The sequence below is a fragment of the Rutilus rutilus genome (assembly GCF_951802725.1).
Source record: "Rutilus rutilus genome assembly, chromosome: 12".
NCBI classification, from domain to species: Eukaryota; Metazoa; Chordata; class Actinopteri; order Cypriniformes; family Leuciscidae; genus Rutilus; species Rutilus rutilus.
In genome coordinates this window covers 39,930,834-39,954,249 of record NC_140217.1, presented here as the reverse complement: position 1 = coordinate 39,954,249, position 23,416 = coordinate 39,930,834, and the positions used below count along the sequence as shown (strand labels likewise).

The 23,416-nt window shown below is 36.4% G+C and overlaps 1 protein-coding gene across 7 annotated transcripts in view; it reads left to right on the top strand.

The window, feature by feature from the left end:
- Positions 1-23,416, top strand: part of tox2 (TOX high mobility group box family member 2) — a 125,344-nt gene that overhangs the window by 94,081 nt on the left and 7,847 nt on the right. For 4 of the 7 annotated variants that reach the window (XM_084425685.1, XM_084425684.1, XM_084425683.1 and 1 more), the window contains 3 exons: positions 7,966-8,199; positions 12,960-13,190; positions 22,252-22,332. In XM_084425685.1, coding sequence (XP_084281811.1) covers positions 7,966-8,199; positions 12,960-13,190; positions 22,252-22,332 — 546 coding nt within the window. The remainder of the gene's footprint in view (positions 1-7,965; positions 8,200-12,959; positions 13,191-22,251; positions 22,333-23,416) is intronic. The other 3 variants (XM_084425688.1, XM_084425687.1, XM_084425689.1) reach the window with 1 other exon arrangement.

The window sequence follows — 23,416 nt, the reverse complement described above, 5'->3', positions numbered from 1 at the left end:
GTCGCGGTGAGGGCAGATCTCGATGAGATTCCCCCCCGCCCGCGTGTTTACGGCTCCAGCACGAGAGATCCGTCTCCGGCGCTCGGCTAATTAAAGCTGCCATGGCCGCAAGCCTGCCGGGATAATGTTCTATTATTATAGTCATTTGTTTCAATTAACCGCTCTGTGATTTTACAATAGCAACTGTGAACCTGCGTGGAGTGAGCCATCACTCCCAACAAGATGTCTTCAATCAGAGGCAGCGGGCGAGAGAGATCGCTTACCCATCATGCCTTGTGCTTCGGGACTCGTTTTACACTGGGCATCAGAATCACTTACAATACTGAACAAAACTGTACTGAATACAATACAGAATCACTTACAATACGGTTCTGGGGTGAAATGCAATGCATTAAAAAAAGTGTATGCCAAATGCATTGGTGTTGGTCACACGGAGATTGCTAGTGAATTTCACAAATAAAACGGTGAAATTTGACAATATTTTAAGTTTGACTGGACGCATGATCTTTGGCATTAACAACTATATATTGCAACAATACAGTCCCACAATGAAATGCAATGCATAAAAAAAAATGCATTGGTGTTGGTCACATGGAAATTGCTAGTGAATTTCTCAAATAAAACATGACATTTTTTAAATTTTTAAGTTTGACTCGACGCATGATCTTTAACAACATATATATATATAACAACAATACGGTCCCACGGTGAAATGCAATGCATTAACAAAAATTGGTGTAGAAACCCTTTTCACACAGAGATTGCTAGTGAATTGCACAAATAAAAACGTGAAATTTGAAAATATTTAAGTTTTATCTTTGGCGTTGACAACTAAGTGTCTATTTTGGTTATTTGCATTTTGCACGTTTTTTCTCTCTCGCTGTCAGACTTGTTTTACACTGGGCACCAGAATCACTTACAATATTGAACAAAACTGTACTGAATACAATACAGAATCACTTACAATACGGTTCTGCGGTGAAATGCAATGCATAAAAATACACAAAGATTTAATTAAATATTTAACGTATTTCACACAAATAAAACGGTGAAATTTTACAATATTTTAAGTTTGACTGGACGCATGATCTTTGGCATTAACAACTAGGCCTATATATAACAACAATACGGTCCCACGGTGAAATGCAATGCATTAACAAAAATTGGTATAGAAACCCTTTTCACACAGAGATTGCTAGCGAATTGCACAAATAAAAACGTGAAATTCTAAAATATTTTAAGTTTTATCTTTGGCGTTAACAACTAAGTGTCTATTTTGGTTATTTGCATTTTGCACGTTTTTTCTCTCTAGCTGTCAGACTTGTTTTACACTGGGCACCAGAATCACTTACAATACGGCCCCGCGGTGAAATGCATTAAAACAAAAAATATGTAGAAACCATTTTGACTCAGAGATTGCCAGTGTATTTCACAAATAAAACGGTGAAATTTGACAATATTTTAAGTTTGACTGGACGCATGATCTTTGGCATTAACAACTACGTATAGGCCTATATTTAACAACAATACGGTCCCACGGTGAAATGCAATGCATTAACAAAAATTGGTGTAGAAACCCTTTTCACACAGAGATTGCTAGCGAATTGCACAAATAAAAACGTGAAATTCGAAAATATTTTAAGTTTTATCTTTGGCGTTGACGACTAAGTGTCTATTTTAGTTATTTGCATTTTGCACGTTTTTCCTCTCGCTGTCAGAACAGACCTGTGACCCATTTTAGGGTTGTGACCCACTAGTTGAGCACCAATGGCCTAGATTCACTCTCATTGGCTGCGTTCAGAATGCACTATTGCAATATGTACTATTTTTGCATAATCTAATAAAGTCGGAAACATCACTGCAGGAATTACTTGGGATTTATTTGTTGCATTAGGAATGGAGGGGTCAAGTTGAGCACATTGCATTGTGGGATACAGTATACAGTGTGCTCTTGTGGCGTACTGCAAATTAGGCCATCCGCATGCAAACTGCAGAAGTGTCTATTCTGAACACAGACACTTAATAGAACTGAATTATCATGTGGCCTGAACAATTGTCACATGAAGCAACACATATACAGTATGATTATTCTGGTGTAGATATTTATGTCAGGTGGTTATACTGGCAATGCATGATAATTCAACTTTCTGGATCCTATTACATGACACGTGACGCATCCAGAAGCAGATCATACATTAGATGATCTACTGTATTCAATGGCAGAAGAGTATGCATACTTATGAATATCATTTGTCGATATATGCCCTCAGATTCATTACAAGCATCTCTTCGGCTTGGTTTGAGGTCGGATTCGCAGACAATAGCGTTCAGATATCGCACACGCTCGATGCGAAGCTCATTATTGGATGGCGGTTGTTATTTGGCTGTGATGAACAGCGAGTTCAAAGAACTCGAGACACAACAGAGGAACAGGAAATGAAGTTTCTCCGCTGAATGAACAGAACGTTCTGTGAATTGGTGGTCAGGGTGTGGAACGAGTCTTAAATGCTTTTCGTTGCAAAAAAACTTTTTCTTAATCAGGTTTTTTTTTTTTTTTAGTGTTGTTTTCCAGTAACATTAAATATTAAATGTTGCTGCCAGAGAAATTGAAAAAAAAATCGTGGTTTAAAACAAGAAAATGATTCGCTAAAGTGAGAAAAACTTAAGCCTGACATGAAATAATAATAGTGAGAAAAATCTTTTATTTTTATTTTTTTTAATGGAATCTTTTATTGAACCCTAAGACAAAAAAGCATATTTGTTTGTATCATATTTTATGCATTAGGCTTTTATGGCTCATATAGTCTGATATAGTGAGAATATGGAGGAAAAAAACCAGCTCAATTATATTCAGAGCAAAAATATTCAATTTATTCATATGGACAAAAAGTAAGATCAACAGTGTAAATAATATGTCTTGGTAAGATTATATTTAAATGCTTAGTCTATGATCAAAGCTCTGTAGTTTTAAAACAATGCAACACAATGATGATTGAGAGATGAACAAACAAACCTTCCTCAGAAGATGATCATATTTTATACTCATGATTTTTCAAAAAAAAAAAAAAAATTCCAACGTTGCTTCAGTCCAGTTATTCTTACATTAACTTGATAAAAATAAGTGCAGATTTCAGATCATAAAGACACGTGAAGCACGAGCTGAAGTGCAATTAAACTGACAGACTTTTCCTCGCTAAACCAGTCTAAACTGTCGATCAGAGACAGAAGCACTGGAGGAGACTGAGTGCGACATGTTCTTGATCATGTTGATCATTTAGAGGCCTTCGAAATTCATACGCAATGTACTGTAAATCATTCGTGTCTATGAATATGATATCTCAGTCTGAGCCGTAACCAGACACCATCCCACCACCCCCATCAAGGTTTATACTATTTAGCAATTAGCATACAGTACCTATGGCAACCACTAACCTTTGTGAGTCTGTTTCATGATGTTTGTACAGCCATCCAGCCTGCTTTATATAGCCTGAACACATGACTATTAGAGAGAGCAGAGCGGTTTTCTCTTTCACTCTCCCTTATTGATCAATCTCTCTCTCTCTCTCTCTCTCTCTCTCCCTCTCTCTCTCTAAAAGCGCTGTCTCTCTGCAAACAGACAGCATTGCAAACAAATATTCAATATGTCATCTAAATGTGCAGTAAGCAGCCTGCAGACAATATATTGTTTGTTTAACAATTCACGCCGACTGCTTTGTCTAAATTGACAGTAAAGAGAGAAGTCGTTTGCTGAAGGTGCACGTCTTTATTCTTTTGATTATAACCGTGACTCCAAATAAATTGAAAGCAAATGTGGTTTGGAATAACAGGGCCGGCCACGCTCTCACAAAACACTCGCTCGTTTGCCGATTTCGTTCGCTTAGAATTGCTTATTTTAATGTGAAATGTGAGAGCAATGGCTGTAGAAAATAATAAAAGTCTAATGTTAAAATAAGAGATGAAACGGTACAGTAGATTGATGAAAACATCTCTTTCCATGCATGTTTTTTAATATATCCTTTTCTACAGATCTGAGTTTGATCTATGTGTATTTGTTACTGTAATAAAGCTGTTATTTAACATTAGTTAATGCATGTGCTATAGTATCTTTGTTGGAGTTAGTTAGTGTAATAAAAACACAACTGTTGACTATCAAACATTGATAGTTCATGTTAGCTCAGGTCCATTAAATAATCTTTACAGATACTAGTCAATGTATTAGTTGACATTAATTAACACTAACTAAGATTAATAAATGTTTCAAGGGCCGTTCACACCAAGAACGATAACTTTAACAATGACCATATAGATCCACACCACAACTATAACGGCACAGAGAAACGATATAGTCGAAATCACTTTCAGAGAATGATTTTTTCCAGCTGATGAATAATCAAAACTCTGACAGCCAATCAGAATCAATCCTTGAGCATTTAATCGTTATATTATCGTTCTTGGTGTGAACAGACCTTTAGAAGCATTTTTAATTGTTAGTTCATATAAACACATGTATTTAACTAATGTTAATGAACAGAACCTTATTGTAAAGTGTTACCGATGAACTAAACTAAAAATGCTTTATTTTTGATGAGTTTTATTTTAAAGGTAATTCTTTTACTGAGGTCATTCATTATTGCTGTGTTACAATAAATTCATATTATCACAGAAGTACTGGGATAAAAGGTTATAGTTCGGATGTAAATACTGATGTCTACGGTAGTGATTAAAATATAGCAAATCACCTTTTGAAAGTAACATGTTGCTTCAAATAAACGATTGTATCATTATATCGTTACGCCAGTAGGTGGCGACAAGTGACTGTTAAAATGCAGTCGTCATTGAATCATTCATTCAAGAGATTCGTTCAAAAATGCTGATTCATCCAGTAATGAAACAAGTGAATTATGTATGAGTGAGTCATTGAATCATTCATTCAAGAGATTTGTTCAAAAAACGCTGATTCATTCAGTAATGAAACAAGTGAAGTATTTATGAATGAGTCATTGAATCATTCATTCAAGAGATTCGTTCAAAAAACGCTGATTCATCCAGTAATGAAACAAGTGAATTATGTATGAGTGAGTCATTGAATCAATCATTCAAGAGATTTGTTCAAAAAACGCTGATTCATCCAGTAATGAAACAAGTGAAGTATTTATGAATGAGTCATTGAATCATTCATTCAAGAGATTCGTTCAAAAAACGCTGATTCATCCAGTAATGAAACAAGTGAATTATGTATGAGTGAGTCATTGAATCATTCATTCAAGAGATTCTGTCAAAAAATGCTGATTCATCCAGTAATAAAACAAGTGAATTATTTATGAGTGAGTCATTGAATCAATCATTCAAGAGATTCGTTCAAAAAACGCTGATTCATCCAGTAATGAAACAAGTGAATTACTTATTAGTGAGTCATTGAATCAATCACTCAATCCTATTTTTACTCAAAGTAATTAAACATTTTAAATAGACTGCAGCAATTAACATTTTGTCAGAACCTCTAGCAAATGACATGATAATTTGTTTAGTTGTCTGTTCAGAATTGTGGGAGGATGTTTGAAGCAAAATAAATAAATAAAAATAGCAATTTATTCAGAATAGTGCAGCTCTAATCTATGCAAATGGTTATTTTGTTGAGCTTTCCTGAGAATTTCATCTGGTTGTGTATTTGGCAGGTCCCTAAACAGAAAGAGAGATAAAACACAGTTAATCGTGTGCATTTTTCTCATTGTATTATATATTTTTTTTGCACAGCCTTTTCTCAGCGAGAAATGGGCCAGTAATTCGAGTCAACACTATTGAAATGATATTCAGAATTTCAAACGGGACGAGGGCGCTGCAATGATGCTTTGGAAACAAATACCATAAATTATTCAGCGAGCGAGAGAGAGAGAGAGAGAGAGAGAGAATAGACTATGATAGATTGGTGGTTTTCGCGGCTGACTGCGGAGTCGTCCCGGTACCTTTTGTCCCAACAAAGGTTCCAATCACAGAATTGGGCCGTAATATGAAAATTCGCTCAGTGAGCCCATTAGCCTCTCTCTCTCTCTCTCTCTCTCTCTCTCTCTCTTAGTGAGCCCATTGCACTCTCTCTCTCTCTCTCTCTCATTCTTTCTCTCTCTCTCTCTCTCTCTCTTAGTGAGCCCATTGCACTCTCTCTCTCTCTCTCTCTCTCTCTCTCTGTGTTGTGCGCCCAGATTAAAGAAGAGGGTGATGCTCTTGGCCGGCAGCGGTTGCTATGGAAATGGGGTTGCCGTCGCTATGATAGGCCATTCATGTTTGATTAATTGGTTTTTCAATGCTTCTTGGTTTGTGAAAGCCCTTAAAGAGCAACTCCACGGAAAATGGAAAATTAATGGATTCTCTCTCTCTCTCTCTCTCTCTCTCTCTCTCTCTCTCTCCCTCTCTCTCTCCCCAACATTAAAGCTATTTCGCTGCATTTGAAAATTGAACTAATGGTGTTGCTGAAATTTGATTTGAGGTTGGAGGTTGTGTTTGGGCCGCTTTTGGAGGGGCTGTTGAGTATTCGAGATCTGAAACGTCTAAATGAGGAAAGCCTTTGTTTCAGGTCTGCTTTTGTACCGACACTTTAGTAGGATGTCCTGTATATTTCCTAGGCTAATTCAACCGAGAGCTGTTCGCACCCCCTGCGTTTGTGGACTTGCATGCATTTTTCTTGCTCTTTCATTTTAAATTTCATCTATTAGCAAGTCTTGAGAGGTTAATTAGCACTATTACAAGCCCTCGCTAAGATCACAGCCGTTACGGTAATGTTTACTCTGCCCAGACCTCTCTGTGACTTCATGAATCATTTTAAAAGCACACAGTTGATGTTTAATTCAGCTCAACTCGTGAATGTTGCATGGCGCTAATAAATGCAAGTTCATCAACTTTCTCTATTTCTCTTTCTTTTTGATTCGTGGCTGGCTAAGTATTCCCATTTATGTGTAAATGAATACATCCGTTCGCCGTCCTGCCGTCGACATCCGCTCACATCTCCTGATGAGATGCTTTTTGAAGAGCAGCCACGGAAATGAAACATGGTGAAATATTAAAATACGAGAGTTACAGATGCTCAGTTTGAGAGGATTCTGTGATTTGAGGGAAATTAGAACCGGTGCGTTTTTTGGCAAATTAACTAACTAACTTCATTTAGCAATGCCTGGTTTGAAAAGAGGATTTGTATCTTTTTTTTTTTTTGCATGGTATAAATGTACTGATGTATATAAAGTTGCATCATTGCACAGTATTTCAGCATGGTATTAACCACAATCAGGTTTAACCAGGTCTAAAATGCACTAAAATACATACAAATTTAAATGTACAGTTGCAAGATGGAGAATTGCATTTCGACCACGATTCACTCTCCTGTATATGCATTACTGTGTATACCGGCCTGGTTATTTACTCGATTGTTTGTGCATGTATGATTTATGTCTCATGTGGTGAATTCTTACTGTTGTTTTTAAGTGTCAAGTCATTAATGTGGTCGCTTTGGGATTCTTCCGGGTTGAGCGCCAATGGCGTTGTGGCTTTCTGAAGTAGCTTTGAAATTCATGCTGAGAGAAGTGCGGTTGATGACTTACAGTAAATGATGCTTATCTATCTAGATCACTCTCTAATCTGTTTTTGATATAAGTCAGGCTGAAACTATGAAAGGACACTTTCAAAACCCCAGGGTTCAGTTGCATTGCAATTTTGCATAGCGTCGTATATCTGCGGCCTCCTTAAATTAGGTTAATGCATTGATGAGAGCTTTGTTTTGTAGTCATCATAGAATTAACTTTCCTTAACCTTAACTAGACACCAATATTCAGACGTCTGCTTCAAAGGGTGAGGGAAGAAGCGAATATCTTTTTAAAGGGTCTCTGTAGAAGAGAAAAGACTAAAGGCGAACCGGCCTCAATTGGTTATTTCTTTTCAAAATTACTCGTAGTAAAGTCTGGTCTTCTTCTCTCACCCTAGATGCCGGCGTTTGCGGGGCAAGCGGGCAGTTATTACCCCCGTGCCCACCACAGCCCCATGCTAAACAGATCTGCCCGGATACTGCCCCACCCCATGAGCGCCCTGTCCCAGCTCAGCTCTCAGATTGGCCAAGGCTCCTTTACTCACGGTTCCCCGTCATCGCCAGGAAGTCAGTCAGCCACGCCCTCCCCCTCAAGCTCCGCCCAGGAAGAGGAAGCGAAGTACCACTCAAAGGTACATCAACGTTTCCTGCAAAGATCTGGCGTTTCACAGAGCGATCGGCATGAAGTTGCACGTTATTTAACGCCGACTTATTCTTCCTCATGCATTTTCTCCTTAGAAAGACTTTACAATAACATTTCTTGTTAACACTTTACTTTACAGTGTCCTTGTTACGTATGTTACATGTACTTACCGTAGTAGTAACAGTAAATTATGCATAATTACATGCAACTAACCCTCAACCTAATCCTATCCTAAGTACATGTAGTCGTCTGATATTACTCAGTACTTAAAAATATAATTACACTGTAACAACGACACCTTAAACTAAAGTGTAACCCATTTCTTAATGTATTACGCATCATGTTCTTCTTAGTCAACTTATGCTTGCTTAAAATAAGCAATATTAATTTATACACCTCGAAATGTTCAAAATATATGCGGAAATTGCTGTAAAATTATGGTTAGTTCATTGCATTAGCTTATTGTAAAGCATTAGTGATGGCTATCGATTTGTAGTCAATTATTGTAAGATTTACTCTAGATTTTAAAAGTTTAAAGTCAGAAATGAATACTTTTATTCTGCATAAACACATTCAGTTGCTCAAAAGTGACAATAAACATATAAATGTGAATAAATGCTGTTCTTTTGAACTTTCTATTCATCAGAGAATCCTGAAAAATTTCCACAAAATATTTCAACATTGATAATAATCAGAAATGTTTCAGCAAATCATCATATCAGAGTGATTTGTGAAGGATCATGTGACACTGAAGACTGGAGAAATTCAGCTTTGATCACAGGAATAAATTACACTTTACTATATATTCACATAGAAATCAGATGTTTTTAATTCTAATAATATCTCACAATTTTTACTGTATTTTTGATCAAATAAATGCAGCCATGGTGAGCAGAAGAGACAAAATCTCGCTGTTGTTGCACGGCCCAAAAAAAATTTATTATAATTATAAAAAAATTTTGGCTACAGAATCATAAATCATCAGTGAATGACCTCAGAGCTCATGGCAGGTCTGAAAGGTTTATATATTATGGAAAATAATGAATGTGATTCTGACTTCCGGAGCCATCTGTTGCGCGTTATAAAGGAGCGTAAATGGCAGGCGAGAGCTTTGAGAATAATTTCCTCTCTTTATTTAAAAGCAACTTCAGTGTGAATGTTTTCCGTGTGTCTCAATGGTGTTTACAAATCTCTGCATTTTAACTTCACATCTTGACGTCTTTTGTTCACTGTGATTTGCTGGCAAAAACATGTTTCTCTCTCTCTCTTTCTCTCTCTCTCTCTCTCTCTCTCTCTCTCTCTCACTCTCACTCTCTATCCTTCTTTTCATTTTCATTGTCCCAGAAAACCAATTACTCCTGCTTGTCCGTCATCCTCTCCTTTTATTGGAAGTGTCAGTTTGAATTTAATTTGAATGTTGCATGTAATGCGCAGGCAGCTCGAAATCCCTCATTATCGCAACGCTGCATGCTTAATTGGATTGGAGAATACAAAGAGTGAATTAACTTACATGATGTTTAAATTGCATTGTTCTTCAGCGAGCTTATGGAAGAGTCCGGCCTAATGCAGCACAAAGCCCGGTGCAATTATACCTGGTCCGAGTAGATCTAAAGCCACTCTGTTGCCAGTCAAAATAAGTCAGAAGTCTTTCAGTCGGCCGGTATTGTTGCTTCAATCCTGGTGGATTTTAATAATAATGCCGTCTGGACAAAGGGAACAATTAGCACATTTCATTCCCAGTGGTATTTCCTCCGCCGCCCCTCGACACATACAAACACACGCTAATGCATTTAAACTCTGTGACACTGACACAAACACATTCATCCTGCGTTTCATTTTCCTCTGGAATGTTGCGCTTATGGAGGACATGTGTGTTTGTTTACGCTTAATCAAATTAAATGTATATAAATCTGAAGCATTTAGAGGCCAGATTCCAATCTATTCCCAGAATGCATTACCTGTGTGTGTGTAATTGACATATGCTGCGTATATTCATGCACGTGTGAATGTGTGTGTTTTTGCACTTTAATTGAATCCAGGAGTCTTTAGTTTGGAAATATGCAGCTGTGGACGTGCACATGCATACACATACGAGACACGCTTGAATGTGGAGTATGCAAAAACACGTACAATCATGCACATACTACTAGTGTATAAAAACTCTTTATCGTGTTACTCTCACGCACGCAAACTCGCTTTCACATCAAACTCAAAGCAGCACACTGCGTTTGCTAAAGCAGCATTGACAAACTTCATAAACATTTCTGAGGTTTGTTATCGCCACAGTATATTCATGTAAAGTATGAGGAACGAGTGCACTGAATACTGTACATACTCAACATATTCACTATCCAAAAAAACATTGGACTGACGACATGTTTGGACTTGATTCAAATCAAAACCTCACTCTGCGTTTTCGACAGTTCGGAGAGAGACATATGCTCTAGTCAGATCACATGTGAATATTTTTGGTGTGAAATTTTATGAATTCATTTTGAAAACATAGTTTTGGACATGAATGTATTTCCTGTTGGAAGTTGAGTCTTATTTTGCAGAACAATTTATTGAACAAAAATGTAATTATTGTTAGTTAACTTTAAATAACATAAATTAATAATAAAATATTGATATATATTGATATATTATTAATTAATAATATAGTAGTATATATATAATGTATAGAATAGTCTTTAATATTTACTTTTTTAATATTTTATTTTCTTCATCATTTCAAAAAAACGATATAAAACTTTGAATAATATAATTTTATATATATATTAAAGACTACTTTTATAGTAATATAAAAGTCTAGTTTAATTTTTAATATTTTCATTTACTTTTTTCATTTTATTTTTCAGAGTCTATATATATATATATATAACTTTGAATAATTTAACAATAATATATTTATATATAATACGATATATTAACATTCATATATATTATTATTAAGTAATATATTAATATATTAGTATATGTAATAATAGTAGTAATATAATAATATATTAGTATTGTCTTTAATATTTACTTTTTCATAATTTCAAAACGCTACAATAACTTATATTTAATTATATATATATATATATATATAAGATTGAATAATAAAACTTAATAATTATATAATTTTAATATATATTATATATATGCATACTTCAATATTAATATAAAAGTCTAGTCTTTAGTATTCACTTTTTAATATTTCATGGGTTTTTTTCCACATTAAAACAAAAATTGTATTATCACGTGCTAGTTTATGATTTCATTTGATCTCGAAGACTCGTTCTGACTCTGTCTAATGGCACTAATGTTGTTTCGCGTGATCATCATCATGTAAATCACATGTAAAGTCAGACGTGAATGGAGATTTTACCGCGGTCTGCTTTAATGGAGCATCAGCCAGTGATTCACGCTACATTTCCTCTCTCTTCAAATTAGTTTCTCTTTTTTGGTACATTGAAAACGCTGATGAGAGAGAATGATGTTATCTAACCATCAAGTTCTGCCCTAGAAACCTCGTTCACTCGTTTGCTTTAACTCTTCTGTGTTTTCACTCCTGTTAAAGACAAAGATGTATTGTTCACCATTCTTTATTTCTCTCTCTCTATCTGCATCCTCATTTCTACTCATTTAAATAATGGAATTGTGTTTCTATTTTAAACGCACAGTGGTTTTAGATGAAGAAACGCATATTAGTGTGCATCAGACATGAGATGATGCAGCACTGATTCAAATGGGATATTAACAACGTCTGCTGGACTCTCTGCATTAAGAAATCAATTTCAGCCGCAATGTTTGAGCGCTCAGAAGAGAGTCCATGAACTGTCAGAGTAGATTACAGCGCCGGCGCTTGACTGAAAGCATTCTGGAATCCAGTGCATCCCATTTTTATTTCATGATGTTTGCAGATAAAAGACAACCCGCGATTGCGTCGCCAAACATGCATGTGACTGGAACAGCAGTGCATGCTGGGAGATGTAGATGCACTTGAAGAACTCTTAGATATCATCAAACTACACATGCATTCAATATTTCATTTTCATTCTTTGCTCTTCAAGGAAACTGAACTAGAATGATTCCAGCACTGATTTATTGCAAGGAAAGACTTTATCAATTGCCGATTGGCTATTTTAGGTAGAAGGCGGGACTTATTTTGCCATATTGTGCAATGCACTTTCATTTTTGATATTGTTTCACTAGTGTGTGCAGGACACTATAGTTCATTAATGTAAGTGAGGAGAGCAAAATAAAGTAAACTGTGACATATTATACCCAATAATTCTTCATACAGCGACTAGCAGTAAAATTTATAAAAAATTGGGACCAAATATTACTCAGACACTTTGACCTGATCATGTTTGTTCTTTAATTGCTAATGCTCTTTTTACACACAGACTGAACACAATGAAGCATTGCTTGGTGATTGGTTGAGCTAAACTGGTATTATCTAATTGTGTAGTTAAATTTAACAGCTGACAGATATTCAACATAATTCATGTGTGAAAACCTGGAGTTCTTGTCATATTTTATTACCATTTTCTAAACTATAGTGAATAAACTGTGATAATGTGAGAAATGTTGATGGTGTCTGAATAATTTTTGGCTTGACTGTATATCTTAGTCTTTGTTTGTCTAAATGCAACATTGAAACATTGACTATTTGTGCACAAGAGTTTTTGCATTTGAGCTTCAGTCTTGTTGACTCGAGTAAATGCATCACGACTCATTGGTGTTCTCTCTCTTCCTCTTCAGATCGCAGGAGAGAAGCGGCCCTCCTCTGACATGATGAAGCCCAAGCCCAAACCTCAGAAGAAGAAGAAGAAGAAGGACCCGAACGAGCCGCAGAAGCCCGTCTCAGCGTACGCTCTCTTCTTCAGGGACACTCAGGCCGCCATCAAGGGCCAAAACCCCAACGCCACCTTCGGGGACGTGTCCAAGATCGTGGCCTCCATGTGGGACAGTCTGGGAGAGGAACAGAAACAAGTCAGTAATTCAGACCCACGTTTTGTTGCTCAGAAGTTGATCATTTATTGCTCTGGAGTCGTAATGGAGGTCTTAGTTATACAGTATTTCATTGAAATTGGATGGATGGATGGATGGATGGATGGATAAAATGGATGGATGGATGGATAAAATGGATGGATGGATGGATGGATGGATGGATGGATGGATGGATGGATGGATAAAATGGATGGATGGATAAAATGGATGGATAAAATGGATGGATGGATGGATGGATGGATGGATGGATGGATGGATGGATAAAATGGATGGATAAGATGGATGGATGGATGGATGGATGGATGGATAAAATGGATGGATGGATGGATGGATGGATGGATGGATGGATAAAATGGATGGATGGATAAAATGGATGGATAAGATGGGTGGATGGATGGATAAAATGGATGGATAAAATGGATGGATGGATAAAATGGATGGATGGATGGATGGATAAAATGGATGGATGGATAAAATGGATGGATGGATGGATGGATAAAATGGATGGATGGATAAAATGGATGGATGGATGGATGGATGGATAAAATGGATGGATGGATGGATGGATGGATGGATAAAATGGATGGATGGATGGATGGATAAAATGGATGGATGGATGGATGGATAAAATGGATGGATAAAATGGATGGATGGATGGATGGATGGATAAAATGGATGGATGGATGGATGGATGGATAAAATGGATGGATGGATGGATGGATAAAATGGATGGATGGATAAAATGGATGGATGGATAAAATGGATGGATGGATAAAATGGATGGATGGATGGATGGATGGATGGATAAAATGGATGGATGGATGGATGGATAAAATGGATGGATGGATGGATGGATTTTTTAATGCTTTTAAAAGTATTCTCTTCTGCTCACCAAGGCTGCATTTATTTGATCAGAAATACATAAAAAATTGTGAAATATTATTAGAATGTAAATCATCTGTTTTCTATGTGAATATACAGTAAAGTGTCATTTATTCCTGTGATCAAAGCTGAATGTTCAGCATCATTACTCCAGTCTACAGTGTCACATGATCCTTCACAAATCACTCTAATATGATGATCTGATATCATTTCTGATTATTATCAATGTTGAAAACAGTTGTGCTGCTTCATATTTTTAGTGTAAACCGTGATCAATTTAATGCATCCTTCCTGAATAATATGTATTTTTCAAACGGATTTGTATATACAGGTAGACAGATGATTTTTAAGTGTTTATTTGAGTGATTCTCCAGTAGGTATTGATGTGCATGAGAATACGTGTGTGTGTGTGTGTGTCAGTAATGAGCTGTGCATGAGCTCGACTGAGATGTGTGTGTGTGTGTGTGTGTGTGTGAGATGGCCGCTGTATTTTTAGCATATCCTCCATAACACACGGCTGCTATTGCATGTCAAATAAGAGCACCTGCCTCCGTGACAGAGAGAGCGCGCTCACGACTGATATTCTCCCGCTCGCTCTCCTTTTCTCTTTCTCTGAGAGCTGCTGTGTCCTTTTATTTGCAGTTAATTTTTGCCTCCTTCACTCTCCCCTCTTCACCATGAATCTTCATTTTGCTGCTGACACCCTTGAATGTGAATTCCTCATTTCCTGGGCTCTTTTTATTTATATCTGTTGCCTGGTGATTCGATCATGCTGAGAATACGAGATTAGCCATCACCCGGCGCCCTTCAATTCCCCCTCAAGGACATCTGCTCTCACAAATGTTATTGTTTGTGCATTTTAACCCTTCGTTCGCCGGAAAACTCCAGGCTTGGTTTGGTTTTTCTTCACAAATTCCTAGCATAATAAGGCTTGTCCTTGGGCGGCGGCGTCTGTTTGTTGTGTTTATTTACTGGGATAACAAGGTGACTCTTTCTCTCAGTTGGGAAGGGATTGTTTCTTCGTGACTCGACTCGACGCATCTGTTCTGTGTCGCCGGAGCTGATGAGGTCATGTGTCCCCGAGGTGCGTTTAATTCGCTGATTAGCGCTGGTTATGTCATCTTTCGCTGAGATCATCACCTGCTACTAAACGTTTGGCCCGACTGGACGTGTGGAAAGGCAAAGTTGTACACTTTGGCTCTGTTTCCTAACCGGACAGCATGTTCATGCATCTATTATCCATCCGTCAATCCGATAATGAATTGATTCAGTGTGTTACTTGCCGTTTTATTGAAGTTATTTGCTAAATTTAGTTTCTGTTTTAGTTACTTTTTTTCAAAATAGGCTTTACATTCCCCATTATTATGAAAATTTGTACACTTTTTTTATGCATAAATATGTCCAGATATATTTATGGACACTTCTCCCACACTTCAAACTTAATAAAGATAAAAAAATTAATAAAAAAAAAAAAACATTTTAAATAATGATTAACTATTATTATTTCATTTTTTTTGCATTGTGATATTACCATTCAAATTTAGCACCCTGTAATGTGAAGAAAAATGACATATTTTTCAAATTGTATTAAAAGTAGAAGTGTTTATATATAATGGAAGCAATGGTTTAATTACCTTTTATTAATGCTGATTTAAATAAAGTTAATTGAATTCCAGTATTTTTTTCTAAGGGTGTATGCGATGAGCTTCAGTGCTCATATTAATCTTGCACAACATTATGTTTCCCATCCTCAAAGCGCAGTATTGTGTGACGAGAGCGGAGTGGGAGGAGTCACGAGCCGCCGCTCTGATAGGGCCATTAGTGGATGATTGATAGGCCTCTGCTCCAATAGATGACTGTCATTTCTTTTAGTGATGGCCCTGACCTGTCAGTCATGTGAATGATGAATATGTTAAATGATGTAGAACCGCGGTGACTGAACAGGCATAATTCCAGCCGCCCTCTCAACCGCAGGCAATAAGCCCTCATTCCCTAACATTTATTTACTGCTTAGAGAAGCTCCAGAGCTCCAGTCACACCCCGTTCATTAAAGATGTTACTCTGCTCTTCTGCACACACACAAACACGGCCCACTGGCTTTTTACAGTTTATGTTTTGGATTTATTATATATATATATATATATGTGTGTGTGTTTATTTTTTTTACTTTTTTTCACTAAATCTCAAGAACATTTCCAGAAATATTCTAGATTAAAAATATTCTCATTAAAAATATATATATATTTTAAATAAACATTAACATTACCACTTTTTGCATTGAAACATTATCATGTAAATTTAGCTCACTCCCCCCCCCCCCCCCCATATTTTATGCATAAATCTCAAGAACTTTTTTTGTGTATGTTTTTTTATCTATCTATCTATCTATCTATTTATTTATTTATTTATTTATTTATTTATTTATTTTTGTACTTAAAAAAAACTCAAGAACATGTCCGGATATATTTCAGACATACTTCACATACATTTTTATTTTTATTTTAAATAAAGATTAAAATAAGGTTTGCAATGAAACATTATTATCATGAACATTTTTTTATGCATAAATCTCAAAAATATGTCCTGATTTATTTCTGGACACTTATATAGTATGTATAGTATTTAATAAAAATGATTATTAAAATTGATCACCCCCTCCCCCAAATTCTTGTTACTGAAATGTGTGGAAAAAAATATATTGATATATTAAAAATGTATTAAAAGTAGAAGTGTTTATATATCAAGGAAGCAATAGTTGAATTACCTTTTATTCATGCTGATTTAAATAAAGTTAATTGAATTCCAGTATTTTTTAGTAGTCAAATGCATTACGATGATTGGCAGTCTGAGGGTGTCATGTGACCCGGACATGATTTCATGTTTTTCCTGTGCTTGTGTGTGTAATGATCTCGTTCTTTTGTGGGAATGTCACCGGAGCGTCGGCCTCATTAATTATCAGGCTTTGCTCTTCTGGAAGGTCTGTGGGATCGTCCAGCACTAGATAATAACGTATCAAACTCAACTTGTGTTGTTTCTCATCCTGTCACTATCAGCGGCATCTCTGTTCTTCAGATTCACACAGAAATAAAGAGTTTTGACATCTTCTGTCTCCCTTCAGCACGATATCTCCCTCTCCCCTCCGGGTTTTTGAGCCCGTTCCCCGTGTCAGCGGGTCTCACGAGTTATTGTCTTCCATAATTAACCGGTTATCAAACAAGAACATTTCATTAAGGTACAATTACAGCTAATTCTGCGGGGGGCGAGCGGCGTGTCACGATTAAGACACCAACACATGCTCCCGTTACTTCTAATTCATAGCGACCTGCTCCCTCTCTGACGGCTTCAATTGCTAATGAATCCGCTCACTTTGGAATAATTAGACATCCTTAGGCATGGTAATTTATTTAAGAGCTGCTGTCGTTAGGGCCACTCATTAGTGGAGGTTAAATTAATTTGAAACCAACGCTGCTGGAAGCTCCTTGGGAGTTCATTACGACACAAAACCACGCCACCCCGTTCAATATTTAACTAGCAACACGCGAGGTCACAAACTTACGTTCGCTGAAGGTATTCGAGAGGAATTTATAGTCATTTTTGTTCTGCTGGTTAAACTCCTCAGTGATGATGGTTCAAACATGCTGACAGATTATTTATATCATTTGAAACAAGCATTTTCTATAACGCTGCTTTGACAGAATATGTAGAACAGCGCTATACAAGTAAACTTGAGTCGAATGGTATTGAATAATTATATAACTTGAAGTGGTGTCTCTACATTCACACTCACGAATCAACTATTTGGTTGTTGCACTGTAAAATAGAAACTGCATATACTACGAAATGCAAATTAATTAAATGCATACAAATCATGAAATGCATAAAAATCCATTTTAGACCAACAGGATTGACCGTTCGCAAAGACCCGCCCCCTTTAGTTACTGTTGCTATGTCCGACAAGCCACGCCTCTCTCACACACAACGCAGTGAAACACACATCGCGGAGCAGACAGGACACTGACAACACACTGAGACAGGACAAGACCAGCTTACTTAAGATATGAAACAAAGTCTCAACTTTCAAATTTGGTAATTTGTAACGAAATTTAAACAATAAATACCGTTTTGTGGCTCTTTAATGTGTCTGATAGATCGCTCAGTTAAAGCTGCTCGTGAACCGATCATAGTCGTACATCTAGTTAATTTATTGCATCAAATAAACATGAATGAACATCAGAAGGAATGTTGTTTTAACCGCGGAAAGACGTCAGTCTTTTTCAAGTTCAAATCCTCCAACGTTAATCTACTAACTCTCCTGACTGCTTCGTCGGACAAAAATGGCGGATTCGGCGGGTGGCGGATTATGATTAGCCAGATCACCTGTCAATCAAACTCCCAACTAGTCAAACATTATATTAGTTGTCTAAAAGAATCTTGCTGAATATTGCTGCAGTGTTCAGGGATCATGAGTTCATACATTGCACTATGAATAACTATGACTGTTAGGGGAGTTATTTATTTATTTATTTATTGCGGTTTGATGCCGTTTTACATTTGTGTATCAAGTGTTGAGGTCAAAAGTAACACTTTATTTTGATGCTCCCCAACAGACTATAAGTAACTTAGTTTGCAACTACATCTTAACTTATTCCCCTAACACCTAACAGTCTACTAATACTCTAATGAGAGTTATTATAAATAGAGACATAGAGTTGCAAACAGGGGCGTAGCACAAGATCCCGGGCCCTATGCACAGGCAGTCCTGATGGGCCCCCATGTGCCTATAATAAAATAAATAATATAAATATTAAAAAATGTTTATAGGGTCATAACTATTAACAATTAACTGTAATGCTTAGAGTAGCCTGATAATGTCTCATGTGTGCATATGTCTACACACATTTCAAACCTCCTTTCCCACCATTCTCTAGCTTACTTTACTGTGGTTACTAAGTTTAAGCTAAATGATATTACAATATTTTTTTTGTGTGTATATAACACCCAACGTAGGCTTTAAAATGGCTAATTATTGCTAATTTTAGATATATTAATTTAAAATTAAACAGGTTTCAATGTAGGCTATTATAATGGTGTGTTGTATGCAAACAGCATTGTTAGTGTACAGTTCATTTATTTAGCCTTTACCTCAGATTACATGTATAACCAAATTATCATCTGAAAGTACATGAAGAGTTCAGATGCAAAAGCCTCTGAGTGCCATCTGAAATTTTCTTCTAGAATGATCATTTTGATCAAGCTTGCATATTTAAGTTCAGTAATGTCACTTAAATGACAATTAATAGGTCATTTGCATTGCCATTTAAGTGAAATTACTGAACTTAAATATGATCATTCTAGAAGAAAATTTCAGATGGCACTTTCAATGGGTCGTCTCAGGTCGTTTTTAGCACTAACGATCGTGGAGATATTCAAGCAGTTTAGCACTATAGATTTCGTGTTCTAGTTTGTGCTCACCTTTCTTTGAAAAGAAGTCAGTTACCAATTGTTTCCCCTCATTTTGTATTCTTTCCTTTCTTTTTTGGTGGCCTGATTTGGCTTTCTTTGAGAAAGACATTTCTACAGCACTAAATGCGTGCTGATGGACTAAACCATTTGGCGCATTAGCAAGGGGTGGGACCAGTCAGTCAAGCAAGTTATTCAGCCAACACACTAACTTTACATTTAATCTGACATTCATTATGAAATTTAATTAGGAATGAAAATATCCAGGTAAAATAAAATAAATTCCAGACTTTTCAAGGGCCCTCTCTCCCATTGGGGCACTGGTGATCAGTACTGGTTTTACCCCCAGTCCGACGCCAACTTGCAAGTTGCCTGTTCGCACCAAGGACGATAACTTTAATAACTATAAAGATCCACACCTTAACTATAAAGATAATGGCACAGAGAAACCATATCGTTGGAATAATTTTCAGAAGGTTTTTTCCAGCTGATGAACAATAAAAACAGCCAATCAGAATCCATCCTAATCTCGAGCTCGAGCATTTAAAGCGACAGAACGATATTGACGCTATATAGTTATTGTTATAGTTATCATCCGTGGTTTGAACGAGCCTTAACCTCATAGTCCGGATATCTATACTATATATAACTAAACTAAATATACGGTTATCGAAATGATTGATCAGTTTATTGTATTACTAACTGAAAACGTGAAATCTGTACGGAACGAGGCATTTTACATTTAGTGAACGAACAAATTCAAATTGACGAAACAAAAAAGTGTTACTGAGGACAGTTGTTGAGAACATGTAAGTGAATGCACTTCTCTCAACCTTTCCTTCGGCTTTCTCGAGTTCATTGATGAGAATGTTAAACAGTCGTCGCTGTCCGTTTGTTAAAGTCGGCATGGAATGGAAGTTGCGCTCGTCTTTTCTTCGCCGTATATCCGAGTGAAACGCTTCAGGAACAAGAACAAATGTGGGCGGGGCTTGATTTTGTCCGTGAGGAATTGATTGGATGGTTGTGGTTTGCTATTGGCTGATCTCATGTGAGTGACAGGTTATAGCCCCGCCCACATCATCAGAGAAGAGATGCTGCAAGAGGAAGTTATTCTGATTCAAGATTATTAACACAATAATGATGTGCACGGATACATCATTTATAATAATGGTAAAAACACTGCAATATTCCATATAAGAATGGGATTGTCTATTTTGATTTTTGAGAAGTTTGCTCTCCATATAATCGCATCGCTGTCTGGGAGACAGAATTGAGATATTAAAGAGATCTCATCTGTGTTTTTTATCTTCCTATGGGACTGTAGCCATATTCATCTTGTTAAGTCACATCGCTTTTTTCTCCATTTGCAATTTAACGTTGCGCCTGGAAGCAGCGTGACGTGTTTTGTCACCGATTTAAAGCGTGTTTTCCCTCATAAGATGAAATGGTTCTGATGTCCGCCCCAGTTCCAGAAGGGAATTGGCCGCACTCGTTGCCAAAAAGAAATGGAAACCGTAATTCTGGGATGTGAAATGATTGACAAGCAATTACATTAGCCTACATCGCATTTCATTCACTTTGTGTGCGCTAAAGCCAGGCTTTCTCCCTCCACAACCCCCATCCCTTTCTTCTGTCCTGCTTCTTTGATGTGGGATGTACACTTATAATTCTCCGTGTGTGTGTTTTTATGGACTTATCAATATGAAACCCTGATATTTAACCCTGTCAAGACTGGCATGTGAAATAATAATCAGAAAAGGGAAGAGTTTATTAAACCTTTAAACAAGTTTGCATATGTGTTTTATTTTTATTTTTTTCATATATCATATTTGATACATCAGGCTTTTATGGCTGAAATTGTCTGATATAGTGGGAATATGTAGGGGAAAAAAAGCTCAATTTTATTCTGAGACTCAAATTGAGAAAAATGTGCAATTTGGTTCAGATGCTGATATTTATATGGACAAAAAGATGAAATTCTGAAGCTTGTTATAACAGTATAGCTCATACTTGCATAAAAGCATATCAATATCTGCCAATAATATGTCTTAGCAAGATGATATTTAAATGCTTAGTTTATGATCAAAGCTCTGTAGTTTTAAAACATATAATGCAATGCAACGATGATTGAGAGACGAACAAATAAAGCCTGATCATCATATTTGACACTCATGATTTTTCTAATAAATGATGTATGGATAATCAAGTAAACCAAAGTTGCTTCAGTCCAGTTAAAATATTACTAACAATATCAAAGTTATTATGTTTACTTGATAAAAATCAGTGCAGATTTCAGATCGTAAAGACACGAGCTGAAGGATGTTTGTACAATTAAACTTAAAGACTTTTGATTGACAGTCTAAACTGTAAATCAGAGGAGATTGACAGGTTTATCAGATCATGTTGATCATTTAGAGGCTTTAGAAATGTGCATATCAAATATGAAACTAGCTTTATGGGGTTAAACAAACTGCATTTACATGCTATAACTTTTTCCTCCAATCTGACCTAAAATTAGCCTAGACTGGACGTGATGCTCAGCTATTGCACGTTTTATACGTGTTCTGTGTCGATGCATGAGGTTGAAAGTTGTTGACGTGACACTGGCTAGGTGCAAAGTGAAGGTTAAGTGCTCATATTCTAGCATTGCGCTCGTGTCTGTTTGTGTGTTTATTCACAGTTGTGTTTCGTTCCCTCGCAGGCATATAAACGGAAAACAGAAGCGGCGAAGAAGGAGTACCTGAAGGCCCTGGCAGCGTACCGAGCCAGCCTGGTTTCCAAGGTAACCGGACGGGTTCACGTCTTTGGGTCAGCGCTAATGTTGGGGGTGCAAACATTAGACTTAAGATTTCAGCACAACATTTCAAGGGAAGAGCTGTCAGAGCAAGAGTGCTTGCGTACGTGTGTTTTAAAGGGATAGTTCAGGGGAAAAAAGAAGATTCTGTCATTTATATCTTCATGCCAGTCCATCATGTGACTTATATATAGTCTTATGCATATATATATATTTTATTTTTTTATATATATAGTGGTACTTTTTTTGAGACAAGTGTTTTTATTGTTAACTAAAACAAACGCTAAAACTATTAAATAATTTTGTTAATTGAAATTAAAATTAAATTAAATAATTAAAAAAAACATTTAAATAAAATAAAATAAAATAAATAAAAATAACATAAACGAAACAAAAACAAGTTCTAAAATGACTTAACTAATATAGACAAAAAAAAACTGAAGAGGATTAAAGCTAAATACAAAAAACTAATTAAAAAAATGTCAAAAGCACACAATAAAATGACAAAAATTAAAATTAAATCTGAAAATATAATAATAAAAGCTAAAAAAAATGATAAATACTATAACAGCATCTAATTAATCCTAAAATTACACTTTGACACACATAAGGTGTGTCCCAAATGACACACTATATGCACTTAACCTACGCACTATGTACTCAACCGTGTAGTTTATTAATTGAATAAGATTATGATGTCAATCAACATCAGTCTGTTAGCCCCTCCCCCTCCGCCATATAAGGAAAGCTGTGACAGTTCGTGAACATTCCACACTTTGTTTCTTTTTTTTTGCATCAACATTCTATTTGGAATTTTCAGTGTGAACACAGAACTCACACTAGTTATACTACAACATGGCATAGAACAGCGCATAAGTACACTAATTTGGAAGCACCTTCAGTCATAGATCATCGATCATAAGCCCTATTCGGACGGGACTAGTGTAACATGGAGAGGAGGGGTAAAGTAATAATTACCAGAGCTTCTCTGTGATATTAGTCTCGTCCGAATGTGCATCTCAGTGATCATGATGAACGATGTCAGTAAAGATTACGGCGACTTTTACCTTCA